At 40.2% G+C, this 14,440-nt stretch overlaps 1 protein-coding gene across 1 annotated transcript; it reads left to right on the top strand.

The window, feature by feature from the left end:
* Positions 1–1,493: 1,493 nt before the first annotated feature.
* LOC106663073 (dual specificity protein phosphatase Mpk3) lies at positions 1,494–13,590 on the top strand. The gene is made up of 4 exons (XM_014387620.2): positions 1,494–1,878; positions 7,707–7,806; positions 7,863–8,188; positions 10,764–13,590. The coding sequence occupies exons 1-4, from the start codon at positions 1,539–1,541 to the stop codon at positions 11,108–11,110; spliced, it is 1,113 nt and encodes a 370-aa protein (XP_014243106.1). The 5' UTR covers positions 1,494–1,538; the 3' UTR covers positions 11,111–13,590.
* The last annotated feature ends 850 nt before the right edge of the window (positions 13,591–14,440 follow it).

A 14,440-nucleotide genomic window follows, 5' to 3' on the forward strand; every position in this document is an offset into this window, starting at 1 on the left:
TAATTTGGAAATTGATTCAAGATGGAATTTTTCACGTGAGTCGAATGAGATTTGATTCACTAAAGAATCGAATCGCGATAGACTCACTCAATCGCGAATCGATTCTTAAACGAATCATCTGAATCGAATCGTTTTTCAAATCACTTAGTGAGTCTATCGCGATCGATTCATTTGAGCCGTTTGGGAATCCATTCAATGTAGACTCGAAAGAGGATCGATTTTCAAACGATTGGACTGAACTGATTCTTTAAAGAGTTTGGTGAAACTTGATTGAGAATCGGTTCAGTACAATCGTTTGAAAATCGATTCTCTTTCGAGTCTATATTGAATGGATTCCCAAACGGCTCAAATGAATCGATCGCGATAAACTCACTAAGTGATTTGAGAAACGATTCGATTTAGATGATTCGTTTAAGAATCGATTCGCGATTGAGTGAGTCTATCGCGATTCGATTCTTTAGTGAATCAAATGTCATATTAATTTGGAAATCGATTCAAGACGGAATCGAATTCAGGATAGATTCAAGATAGAATTTTTCAGTTCAGTCTAATGAGATTTGATTCACTTAAGAATCGAGTCGCCATACTCACTCAATCGCGAATCGATTCTTAAATCTCAAATGGCCGCTGCTATCGGGAGTCGACTCGTTAATGCATCGATTCTCAAATGGGTATTATATTGGAATCTTTTCTCAAATCAGTGAGTGAATATCGCAATCGATTCAATTGAGCCATTTTGGAATAGATTCAAGGAGGATCGATTTTCAAACGATTGTACTGATTTGTGTCCCTGTTGACAATCGTCTCAATTGAGTGAATCGAATACGAATCTTGTTTCATCATAATCGCTAAAGAATCGAATCGCGATAGATTCAGTCAATCATGAATCGTTTCTCAAATGAACGAGGCTGTCGGGAGTCTATTAATTTCTTAATCGATCCTCAAATGGTTATTATATTTCAATCGTTTCTCAATTCAGTGAGTAAGTATCGCGATCGGTTCTCAATTGAGTCGTTCGGGAATTGTAATACACTATTGACTTGATTCATGAAAGCCACTCAATTGTGAATCTATTCAATTAAGTACAATAGGCATTTGAAATCGATTGAAGATAGACTCGAAAGAGGATCAATTTTCAAAAGAAGATTGTACTGAACCGATTCTCAATCGAGTAAATCGACTACGGATCGTTTCACCCAATTAATTAAAGAATCGAATCACGAAAGACTCACTCAATCGTGAATCGTTTATCACATGAGCGAGGTTATCGGGAGTCGATTCGTTAGTGAATCGGTCCTCAAATGGCTATTATATTTCAATTGTTCAATTCAGGGAGTGAGTTTATCGCGATCGGTTCAATTGTCCTTTAGTTCGTAAACTGCGAAGAGGTTTGAATTTCGGCGGTAAACTTGAAGGGCGGTTGGAAGGGAGTCGGTTGAAGGTGGGGCGTCGGGCGGCTCCTCGCCCTTCCGTAACCCGTTATCCATCCGTAGATTTTAGGAGTGGCTCAGTCGGTTTCGGGCCGTTCGAGGAGGTAAATGGACCGGGTCGTCTCGAAGGATTGGCTTTGTAAACAGCTCCGCGCCAACCCGTCAAGGCTCATCCTCCTCGACTGCAGGAGCTCGAACGAGTACGGGGAAGGGCGGATAAGGCAAGCTGTGAACCTGAGCATCCCGAGCATAATGCTCAGGCGTCTCGCCGCTGGCAAGATCGACCTCGCGTCCACGATCAAGTGCAGGAGGCTCAAAGAGAGGATACTCGGATCGGTCAAAGACAACGTTTTCGTCCTATACGACGACGGGAGGGACAGGTCCGAATCGGTCAACATACTCACAAAGAGGCTCCTTCAAGATGGCTCCAACGTCTTTTACCTCCAAGGTGAGTTAAACCACTTAGAAAATTACTTTTAAAAAAAACCCACACACACATAGCCCTCCATTCTTTGAGTTTTCATTGATCAACGGACGGCCTCGCCCCACTCCCACGCCCTGATAACGCTCATTCATCCGCTCGCGGAAAACATGCACCATCCTAACTTCAGACATAATTTCTTTTTTAAAACAAATATACCGGATCAACAGGTTCCAAGGGTATACAAAGACTTTTCATGTGAATTGTGATTTTTTTAAAAAATTGTTTTCAAAACTCGAGCTCCAGTCCGTCGTGTTCAATTGGTGACATTGAATCAGGAGACGTCCTGAGTTTGTTTATGAGGTTTCTTCTGTGGTAACAGGAGCTTCGTGCCAATTGTGTGAGCTCCTGTTTAGTCTGATAATTTTTTTGCCTAACTTGAGCTCCTGTTAATTTTCGTACATTTGTAACAGGAGCTTAAAGATTTTTTTGTCTAATTTGAGCTCCTGTCCATTTTCCTCCTTTTGTAACAGGAGCGTAGAGATGTTTTGCCTAACTTGAGCTTCTGTCAATTTTCGTCCTTTTGTAACAGGAGCGTAAAGATTTTTTGCCTAATTTGAGCTCCTGTCCATTTTCGTCCTTTCTTAACAGGAGCTTCAAGATTTTTTTCCTAACTTGAGCTCCTGTCAATTTTCGTCATTTTGTAACAGGAGCTTAAAAATTGTTTGCCTAATTTGAGCTCCTGTCTATTTTCGTCCTTTTGTGACAGAAGCGTAAAGATTTTTTGTGCAATAATAAAAAAACTTTTTTCTTAAATTTACCTCTCTGTTTGACTTTTTTGTAACATGTGCTTTGTGCTATCGAGGATTGACCTCTTGTTTAGTCACAACTATATCACGAGACGTCTGATATTTTTTGCCTAATTTGAGCTCTTGTCAATTTTCGCCCTTTTGTGACAGGAGCGTAAGATTTTTTGCCTAACTTGAGCTCCTGTCAGTTTTCGTCCTTTTGTGACAGGAGCGTAAAGATTTTTTGCCTAATTTGAGCTCTTGTCAATTTTCGCCCTTTTGTGACAGGAGCGTAAAGATCTTTTGCCTAACTTGAGCTCCTGTCAGTTTTCGTCCTTTTGTGACAGGATCGTAAACTTTTTTTGCCTAATTTGAGCTCCTGTCCATTTTCCTCCTTTTGTAACAGGAGGGTAGAGATGTTTTGCCTAACTTGAGCTTCTGTCAATTTTCATCCTTTTGTAACTGGAGCCTCAAGGTTTTTAGCCTTACTTGAGCTCCTGTCAATTTTCGTCCTTTTTTAACAGGAGCTTAATGATTTGTTTGCCTAACTTGAGCTCCCGTCAATTATCGTCCTTTTTTAACATGAACGTAAAGATTTTTTGCCTAATTTGTGCTCCTGTCCATTTTCCTCCTTTTGTAACAGGAGCGTAAAGCTTTTTTTGCCTAACTGGAGCTCCTGTCTATTTTCGTCCTTTTATAACCGAAGCTTAAAGATTTTTTTGTGCAATAATAAAAAAAACTTTTTTTCTTAAATTTACCTCTCTGTTTATGTCTTTTTTGTAACATGTGCTTTGTGCTATCGAGGACTGACCTCGTTTTTAGTCACAACTATATCACGAGACGTTTGATATTTTTGTGTATTTTTTTGCCTACCTTGAGCTCCTGTCAATTTTCGTCCTTTTGTAACAGGAGCTTGGATCAGGAGACGTAATGAGATTGTTTATGAGGTATCTTCTATTGTCCCAGGAGCTTGGTTCCATTTAACCTGAGCTCCTTTCTTTTCTTGCTTTGCGGTAGTAACTTACTGCTATTATGTATTGAGCTTCTGTTTAGGGGCAACTGTATCAGGAGACGTCTGAGAGTGTATTTGTCGTTTTGTGACAGGAGCGTAATGTTTTTGTTACCTAAATTAAGCTCGTTTCCGGACTCTTTATATTTAGGGAGCTGTTTAGTTACAACTGGATGAATCGACGTCAGATATTTTTTGTGTAATTTTTTTGTTTGGAACAGGACACATCCTGTGTTTATTATTATCGTTTGGTAATTCGAACTCCTGTACAGCTTGTTTTTGTGTGTATTTCTCGCCAGATTTGAGCTCCTGTCCAGCCTCTTATATTTGGGAGAGGAGCTTATTGCTATCTACAATTAAGCTCCTATGTAGTCGCAATTGCATCAATAGACGTTCAATGTTTTTGGAAAGTTTTTTCTTAAATCGAGCTCTTCTCTGTTTATTTCTTTTTGCAACAGGAGCTGTGTGCCATCGAGGATTTCGCTCCTGTTTAGTCGTAACAGGTTCGGGAGATGTCTGATATTTTTATATATTTATTGCCTATTTGAGCTCTTGACTCTTCTCGTTTTTTTTCTGGCACTAACTTGGGGCCATCAAGGATTGAGCCCCTATCAGCCGGATCAGGAGACATTTTTGTACATTTCTTGTCTAACATGAGCTCTTATCTGTTCACGTCCTTTTGTGATAGGAGGTTGTATCAGGAGACGTGTGATTTTTTTTTTTTACATTTCTTGCTTAATTTAAGTTCTTGTTAGTTATAGTATGTGGCTTTGTGCCATCGAAGATTCCTATTTAGTTATAACTGGATCTGGAGTAGACGTTTTCAGATTGAGGAGCTTTTAACCCGTCCAAGGTATTTGAACTCGTTATTGCTCGTTCTTGTACCATGTAACCGGTCCTGTTACAAAGTATAAGAAAATGATTTTCTATCTCCTATTAATTATAATCTAGTAAGGGCTCGTTTTTCGTTCATTTCACTGCTCCTGTTACTTCAAGACTGTACGAAAGGAACACGAGCTCATCACGGTTTGCTTCAACATCGTCTGATTCTCGTACTGTTGTAAAAGAACAGGAGCTGGTCAGAGTTTGTTTTTATAGCTGCTATTACTTCCAGAGGGATAGGAGCTCGTTTTTGGTTTATTCACGTGCTCGTGTTAATTCCACATTAGATGAAATGGTCACGACCTTGTTTATTTAATTTCATAGATTTTGGCCCTACGGAGTGTTAGAATGGGACAAGCCCTCGTCGAGGTTTCTTTGCTGATGTTACTTCCAGAGAGAAACAGAAGCTCATCTTAGTTTATAATTACACCTCCTGTTATTTCCACCGTTCAAGGGAAAAAAAGGAGCTCATCAGAACTGCTCCTGATACTCTTAATGTGGAAAAGGAACAGGAGCTCTTCATGATTTGTTTTATACCTCCTGTTACTTTCAGAGGGGCATGAGCTAATTTTTTTGTTCATTTAACTGTTCCTTTTGCTCTCAGATTTACGAAACAGCCATGAGCTCAGCTTTGAAATTTTGACTCTTGCAGGCAGTTTGAAACGCACAGGTGCTCATTTTCGGTTCATTTAACTACTAATACTTCCAAAATGTGTGAAAGGGACATGAGGTTCCCGAGAACTCTTCGTCACAAGACAAGAGGATTTTTAACGTCCGCTCCTGGCCTATTCAGCCTTATCGGACGTTTTGATTCTCAAGATGAGAGCTGACGCACCTCCGCGAATGGTGTTACCGCTGCAGCATTGGTGTAGAGTCGCCCCAGCCCCTAAGGGCTCTTACTTTTAGAGCGGCTTGGCACGTTCTGATTTCAAGATGTTTAACCCTTCCAAGCTCTCTTTAAATAATTTTTTTCATCATTCTTTTCCGTATTATTTAACCAGTCCTGATACTTCCACGGTTTACTCAAGAAGAGGAGAAGAGCTTGTCAGGTTTTCTTCCAAATTTTGATACATCCCTAGTGTTAAAATGCCCAGGACTTTTTAATTTAATGAGTTTCCACTTTCTTACATAATGTAGGAAGCTAACATGAGCTTGACTGGCGAACGTCGGCGAGATACACTTGGATCAAGAGACTTACCGAGTAATTCTACAGTTTGACTGTAGACCTGTTACTGTGGCAAGGTATTTCCTCCGTTGCGGTTCGAGCTCCTGTTTAGTTACATTTGGATGAGGAGATAATAGAAGTTTTCTTAATTTGAGGTACGTCTATTCGAGACAGTAGTTGGGATCAGGAAAGGTGTGCATTGGTTTTTATGATTTTCTCAAATCTGTCCACGCTCGTTCTTTTGTGACAGGAGCTCGTCAGGATGTGTTTTTATATATCCTGTTACGTTCAGGAGTTGTCTTTTGACCCGATGAAAAGGAGCTCGTTTTTGCTTCATTTACCTGCTCCTGTTACTTTCTGAAATAAAGGATAAACAACGGAAGCTCCGAATCGTCGTACCCGGCTAGTTTATCCCAAATCCTGTTAAATGATAGACAAAGGAGCTGAGTATAAGGTGAATTCTTCAACTCACGTGTATATTGGCGCAATTTTTTTCCAGGTGGAAAGTTTTCTTCCGAGGTCTCCTCATGAGATTCCGACTCGTGTTTTTAAAGCCGTTTACAGTCGCGTGTTAGGTGCTCCGACCGCGGTGTCTTGGCCGTCGCCCAAGGTATTTCATTGTCGATTCCCCTTGTCACCGGAAATGACAACTCGAGAGCCGATAACCGGCAACAGCCTTCCGTTCCACTGGCACGGATCGACGTATATTTCATTTTTAAATCTAACAGAAATACGCCGTTTCCTTCTTTTCATCCTGATCTCTCGGGGAGACAGGAACTGATAGAGGTCATAATCCAGAAAATCAAACTTCCCGTCAAACAGATAAGTGAAGCTTTATTCTACTTAACGTACCTCGTGGAAAAAAGCTCGACTTGAGAAACCATAAAAACCAACTGTTCATCATTCTTGATGCAAGCTTGTGTCACGAATAAACCTCGGTGGACACGTGCTAACGTTAAGAAGATTTCAAGTGTTCCTGAAGCATAAGTTGAAGGCGAAGTTAAAGAAAAGAAGCTCCTGTTGCCTTCAATTGTGCAAATATCAGGAACTAGGAAATTATAAACTAATCTGTCATACCGCTTTTCTGAAAGTAACAGAACATAATTAGAAACTCTGGCGCGCTCCTATACTTTTTCAATGCTAGGAGTATCAAGAGCTGTTGAATCAAACCACGAGCTTCAATCTTTTTGTTCAGTCTGAAACTAACAGGAGCAGGTAAATAAGCCAAAAACGAGCTCCTGTCCCTCTGAAAGTAACAGGAGCATAAAAAGAAATTCTAGCGAGCTCCTGTTGCATCACACTATGTAGATATCAGGTTCTAGGAAATTATAACTAATCTGTCATATTGCCTTTCTGAAAGTAACAGGAGCTATACAAAGAAACTCTGACGAGCACCTCATCTTTTTCAACGCTGTTAGTATCAGGAGGAGCTGTTGAATCAAACAGAAATGAGCTCCTCTCTCTTTTGTTCTGTCTAAAACTAACAGAAGCAGGGTAAATAAGCAAAAAACGAGCTCCTGCCACTCTGAACGTAACAAGAGCTGTTAAGTCAAACCGGGCAAATAACTAGGAAATTACAATCAAATCTGACTTCCTGCCTCTATGAAATAACAGGAGCTGTAAAATGAAATTCCGACGAGCTCCTGCCCCTTTTTTCCATTCTGTAACTGTCTGGTGGGGTTAACTAAACCAAAAACGAGCTCCTGACCCCTTCCAACGCTGTTAAGGTCATGAAATTAAGAAGCAATGCTGAGCCCCGCTTCTCCGGAAATAACAGGAGCTATACAAAGAAACCGCGATGAGTTCTTGTCCCTTTTTCCACTCGGGAGTATCAGGAGCAAACGAGCTGATTCTCATTAAATTAATCCGTAGAAGTATCAGGAGCTAGGTAGCTAAGCTGAGCTCCTTTCTCTTTCGTTCTCTCTTGGTGACGAGCTCCTGTTCCTTAACTACAGATAACCGATTTCCAGGTTGATTTAAAAATGTTGAAAATTTTGTTTTTGTTTTTCAGACGGTTTTTCTCAGTTCCGTTCTTGCTACCCCGAGTGGTGCGAGACGGTCGACGATTCCCTGACGTCGGCCGACCCGGATCTTCCGCTGATGGGGCTTAGGTGAGTACGCGAGACTTGACACTTGGTATAGTTTTGACTTTTCTTTTGGATCGCAGGTCGCTCCGGATCTCAAACTACGGTGCTAATAGGTGTTCTAAGGGTCGAGAGAAGTGCAGATGCGACGTGCCGTGCGATTCAGGTGCCATACTCGAGGACGACGCCCTGGTCGAGATCCTTCCCCACCTGTTCCTCGGGAACGCTGCCAACTCTGAAGACCTGGAGACACTGACGAAGCACAATATCAAGTACATACTCAACGTGACTCAGAACCTGCCAAACGTCTTCGAAGCCTCTGGAGATATCAAGTACATGAAGATACCTATAACGGACCACTGGAGCCAGAACCTCGCGGTCCATTTTCCCAAGGCGATCGAATTCATCGGTAAGAATTTTTGAAATCGGACTTTGTCTCATGAATGGTCGGACGTTTTCAAGTCGCCGAGAATGAATGAAGACGCCGTCCACCGGCCCGAGTGGGCGGCACCACCCCCGTCTCAATGGGGGCGGGATCAATAAAACGACTCCCCCGCAGGGGATGGTTCAATGGAAATCCGACCACCACCTCCGAGTGTTACAACTTGTTGCTACCACGCGCCCCCGACCCGAAACGGAGGTCAGGGCCGCTTTCCAACTAGATCAATCCCGAAAGTTCAATGTCACCGTCACAGCCCAGCCCATGCCTGGCCGCCTCCGGGGGTGGATTTATTTATATTACCACCCACGCTTTCGTCGACAAAAGGTTTTCACCTCTATGTATGATCAATTATTCACCCTGACCCAAATAAAAAACAAGGGTTGTTTTTCCCTTCCGAAGCGTAAAGGTGGCAGACATCGACACATCCAGGCCCGCCGTCATTGTCAATGGTCAATGACGGATTGACTTTTAAAGTCAATATTCTGACGTAAACGCTACCTTCAGATGTCAACGGGTCATGCACACCTTAGAACTTTGTATCAGTTTTCCTTGATAGAGCTTTGACATAGGGTAAAGAAGCCTTTACGTTGATGCCAGTTTTCCTTGATTTTTATACTGGTGTTGGTAAAAGGGGATCCTCGCACAAAAGAGCTTAGGCAGTTAAACTAGACCGCTAATATCAGTTTTCCTTGGTCTTTATTCACGGAGAAGGTGTAGCATAGGTTGACCCAAATCCAGGAGGCTAGTTATACCAGACAGGTGATGACAGTTTTTCCTTGGTCTTTATATCGGATGGCATCTAGTATAGGGTGATTCATACCGAGAGACAAATAGTTGTGCCAGACTGTTCTTCATCATTATTGGCATTTTATACCAATTTTTCATTCGTCTTTAAAATTGGAGGAGGTGTGGTTGATCCAAACAAGAAGGCTATTAGGCCTACTATACCAGACAGTTGATAACGGTTTTCCCTTGGTTTTTATGCAGGTGGACATGAGGCAGAGGGTGAATCTAGGAGAGAAGACTGTAGACAGTTATACCAGTTTTACATTGGTCTTTACACAGGATGGGATCTGGTATAGGGTGATTCATACCGAGAGACAATTAGGCCAATTGTACCATACTGTTCTTCTCCATTATAGGCAATTTATACTAGTTTTCATTGGTCCTTGACTCGGAGAAGGTGTGGCAAAAGTTGATCCTAACCGAAAGGCTATTAGGCCAGTTATACTAGACGGTTGATGATGGTGGATATGTGGCAGAGGGTGATCCTAGGAGAGAAGACCTTAGACAGCTAATACCAGTTTTACATTGGTCTTTATACAGGATCTGGCATAGGGTGATTCATACCGAGAGACAATTAGGCCAATTATACCAGATTGTTCTCCCTTATTGGCAATTTGTACCAGTTTTTCATTGGTTTTTAGACTCGGGGGAGGTGTGGCAAAGGTTGATCCTAACCAGGGGCTATTGGGCCAGTTATACTAGACTAGACAGTTGATGACGGTTTTTTCATTGGTTTTTATACAGGTGGACATGGTCTTTATATAGGATGGGATCTGGTATAGGGTGATTCGTACCGAGAGACAATTAGGCCAATTTTACCTGACTTCCCCATTATTGGCAATTTGTACCAGTTTTTCATTAGTCTTTTACTCGGAGGAGGTATGGCACAAGTTGATCCAAACTAGTAGGCTATTAGGCCAGTGTTATACCCCTTATGCCCAGGTAAAGGGTGATCCTAGCAGAGAAGAATTTGGTCAGTTATGCCAGACAGTTGATGACAGTTTTACATTGGTCTTTAAACCGGATGGGATGTGGTATAGGGCGATTCATACCGAGAGACGATCAGGCCAGTCATACCACATACATGTTTTCTTCGTCACAATTAACAGTTTATACGGGGCAGTTATATCGGACTGTTTATACTAGTTTTCCTCAGTATTTATACCAGTGGAGCGGAAGTATTTGTTGAACTACTTTCAAAAGAGCTCTTGAGAATCCTGATGCTTGGTATCTTTGATGAGCTCTTGTCGAAAAGTTATGTTCAACTGGTCATTCTTACTCGCGATACATCATTTCTTTTCTTGAGTTTCTGACACAAATGGACTGGTTAAAATGCCCTGCTTTGTACATCCTGTCTCTTTGCTGAGTTTCTGTCTAATTTGTACCGGTTGGACAGTGCAGCATTGTGAATCCTGATAATTGGTCTCCTTGCTGAGCTACTGTCGGAACTTGTACAGGTTTTGTTAAGTAACCTTTCAAATCCTGATATATTTTGTGTTAGCTGAGCTCCTGTCATATTTGGACAGGTTAATCGAACTCCATCTTGTGCGTCCTGATGTTGTGACTTTGCTGAGCTGCTGTTAGCACCGGTATAGGTGAGGTTTACCAGCCTTCCACTTCTTAATACTTTCTGTCTTTCTCGAGGTCCTATGTAATGTGTACCGGTTGGACAATCCATCATTGTGAATCCTGATACTTTCTGTGTTTCTTGATCTCCTGTGAAAGGTATGACTAATTGTGTGTAATTGTTTTCTAGACGAGGCTAGGAGCCAGGAGAAAGGGGTCCTCGTCCACTGCGTCGCCGGTGTGTCCAGGTCCGTGACTGTGACCCTCGCCTACCTCATGGGGAAGCACGGCCTCTCTATGAATGACGCCTTCGTCTGGGTCCGGGACCGGAAGCCGAACATAGCTCCCAATTTCCACTTCATGGAGGAGCTGGCCAGGTTCGAACGGGAGGTGCACAAGCCTTCGGGGGCGGCGAGCCCTCCCGAGGAGACTCGGGGGCAGAACGAGCCGACCACCTTCCTGTCACCCCTCAACCTCGGCCAGAGCCCGGATTCGGGGATCGAGTTCGATAGGTGGACACCGAACACGGGCGAATGACACGAGGTTTACAAGTTCTAAGACGGGGCCGAGACGCACAGCAAAGTCCTCATCCTAGAATGGTTGCCCCAGCAGCACAAATTGTTCTGTTGTTGGTTTTTTTGCCCCCAAAAGCAAAATTTCACAAAGGTTTTCCAAGGGGTTCGTCGTGGGCATTAAAAAACATATTTTTAAGTTTACCTTTATTTTGTGTATTATATATTTTAAAAATTTTTTTATCCTGTACATAAATGTTAAAAAAATCAATATATAAACGTAGTTTAATTGGTTGATCGTTAACGAATTGATTTTTTATAGATTAAAAAAAATATATCCATAAACAATTTTTTAATCTTCTAGAAAGACTTTAATTCTAGTCCGATCTTTTAAACATAAAACACAAATATAATATAAAATGTTAATAGCTTTAATTGATTTTTATTTTCGTTTTGTGCGTGATCTCAAAAAATCCACTAGAGTCTTCTAAAACAAAGACCGTTTCAATTCCCCCCCACAAATATAATTAAATAAATTTAAAAAAATTGTGCCATATTAAAAAGAGAAAAACCTTCCGATAGAAAAGTCAAAAAACAGTCTTTCAATTTTTTTAAAATTAGATGTACAAACAAATTTTAAGAAAATAAAATTTTCCCTGTCCGCATGCGTTAAGCTAAAAATATATATATTCTATACAAATTATTAAAAAAATAATATATTAAAAATTAAAATAGTTATATTGTGTATAAATGGTACATAAAGAAATTAGTCTCGATTTGAGAGAATCCTGATAATTTGTGGCTTTTTCTTGAGCTCCTGACAATATTGATTTGACTAATTTTGCTTCCCCAGGTATTCCTAATCCTGGTACTCTGTCGCTTTTTTGAGCTCCTGTCAAACTTGTGCAGGGTATGTTTCCCAACTAAGGAAATCCTGATATATTTGGTCCGTCTTGAGCTCGTGCCGAATTTGTACAGTTAAATTCCCAAGTCTTCAAAATCCTGATACTCCGAATCTTTTTGGAGCTCCTTTCAACCCCACAGCTTCGAAAAACCTGATACTTTCTGAATTTTTTGAGCTCCAGTCAAACTTGCACATGTTATATTTTATATTTATGGAAATCCTGATATAGTCGCTCCTTCTTGGGCTCCTGCCGAATTTGTACAGGATAAATGTCCAAGTCTTCATAATCCTGATAATATCTTCTTTTGGACCTTCGGTCTTCGCCACAGCTTCGAAAATCCTGATACTTTCTGACTTTTTTGAGCTCCTGTCAAACTTGTACAGGTTATTTTTCCCAGCTAAGTAAATCCTGATAAATTTTTTTTGTCGAGCTCCTGTCAACAGGACAGCCTCAAAAATCCTTATATTTTCTGCCTTTTTTGAGCTCTTGTCAAACTTGTGCAGGGTATGTTTCCCAACTAAGGATCCTGATACTCTTGGTCCGTCTTGAGATCCTGCCGAATTTGTACAGGATAAATATCCAAGTCTTCAAAATCCTGATACTGTCTCCTTTTGAAGCTTCTGCCAACGCCAGAGCCTCGGAAATCCTGATACTTTCTGCCCTTTTTCAAATTTGTACAGGTTATGTTTTTCACTTAAGGAAAATCCTGATACATTTTGTCTGCTATGAGCTCCTGTTAATGGCACAGCCTCGAATATCCGGTAATTTTTCCTCTTCGAGCTCCTGTCCAACTTGGACAGGTTACGTTTGCCAGGTTTTCTAAATTCAGTTACATTTTGTCTGTATAGAGCTCCTGTCGAAAATGTACAGGTTAGACAGAAGACTATCAAAAATCCTTTCTGTCACAGTTAAGCTCTCGTCAAACTTTGGACAGCTTCAACCCTAATTTCCTACTCGTGAAAACCTTGATACATTTGGTCTGCCTTGAGCTCTTGTTAAACTTGGTTAAGTTTCCCAGACTTGAAAATACTCTCTCTTTTTGGAGCTCATGTCGAAAATGAAATGTTTTAGCGTCCTTGCCTTTTTTTAATCCTGGTACATATCTTGTTTGTCGAGCTTCTGTCCATATACACAGGTTAAACAGTACAGCCTTCCAAATCCTGATAGTTTGTCTCTTTTTAGAACTCCTGTAGAAAACGTAATGGTACAATTTCCCAGGCTTTTCTAATCCTGACATATTTTGTGATTCTTGAGCTCCAGCCAAATGTTTACATGTTAAACAGTCCAGTTTTCTGAATCCTGATACATTTTCACTTCGCTGAGCTCCTGCCGAAAATGTCCAGGTCAACTGACCCTACCTTGCAATCCTGTTACTATTTTTGAGCTCCTAACGAAAAAAAACGGCAACAAATGTATATTGTATTAAAAAAACCCTGTAAAAGGTAACTTTAAAATAAAAGTCTCTCTTTATCGAGTAAAAAAAATTAATAAAAATATAATTATAAAAATTAAAAAAAAAACATTTAAAAAAAAACAGAAGAAACAGAAAGAGTTGTAACAATGTCTTCTTTAGGAAAGTGAATAAAATAGGTTAAAAAAATGTGTTGTTTATTGATGTAAAAATTAATTTAAAAAACATATATATATACAAATTCCTAGGCATCCATGTCAGGACTGATAGTATTGTACATATGACGTCGAAGGGTGGACATTTAAAAAATTTAAAAAAAGGCGAAAAGCCCCAAGACAGTTTTTCCTATGTCAGTTTGATTTTTAAAATTTTTGAACCTTTTTTTTTGTATTTATATTTTTAGCGCCTGTAGATTGTAAAAAATAAAATAAATATTATCGATGGCTTTATTATCATTTTTGGGTAAAGTGTGTGTGTGGGCGGGCGTGCGTATGTGTGTGTGTGTGTGTGTGTGTGTGAGAGAGAGAGAGAGAGATGAAAAATAATATTTAAAAAAATTGTTATAAAGCCAAAAGTTTATATAATAATAATAATAATACAAAATAATTAACAGAATTTTCTTTGAATTAATCTAGTGAAAATTAAAAAGAAAATTGAAAAAGATTTTTCCTATTTCATTTATTTCTCGAACCTCCCTTCCCATCTTTCAAGACAGTGATTATTTTTCGTCACAGGTAAGTATTAAAAAACAAATCAATACATCAATTTTACAATTTATTTTAATTTGTTTCAATTATTCCAGGTGGTTTCTGGGAAAAGGACAAAATTGCATTTCCATGACTTCGGTGATAAATTTGTAGAGATTAAGGTTTCCCAATCCTGATACATTTTGGGAAATGTTTAAAAGTGACTTGGACTTGAAAATCCTGTCACTTTCTGTCTTACTTGAGCTCAAATGTTTACAGGTAAACAGCCCAACTTCGTGCATGCTTTAACTCTTTTCTGAGCTCCTATCCAAAATGTACAGGTTAACTGGCCC

The sequence above is a fragment of the Cimex lectularius genome, unplaced genomic scaffold (genome assembly GCF_000648675.2).
Source record: "Cimex lectularius strain Harlan isolate CLEC.00 unplaced genomic scaffold, Clec_2.1 scaffold14, whole genome shotgun sequence".
In the NCBI taxonomy this organism is placed as follows: domain Eukaryota; kingdom Metazoa; phylum Arthropoda; class Insecta; order Hemiptera; family Cimicidae; genus Cimex; species Cimex lectularius.

Excerpts from the sequence above, each read along its gene's own strand:
- LOC106663073 (XM_014387620.2), top strand. The coding sequence starts at position 1,539 with ATGGACCGGGTCGTCTCGAAGGATTGGCTTTGTAAACAGCTCCGCGCC. Across the intron at positions 7,807-7,862 it reads CTTCCGCTGATGGGGCTTAG|GTCGCTCCGGATCTCAAACT; the intron begins GTGAGTACGCGA and ends TTTGGATCGCAG. Across the intron at positions 8,189-10,763 it reads CAAGGCGATCGAATTCATCG|ACGAGGCTAGGAGCCAGGAG; the intron begins GTAAGAATTTTT and ends ATTGTTTTCTAG.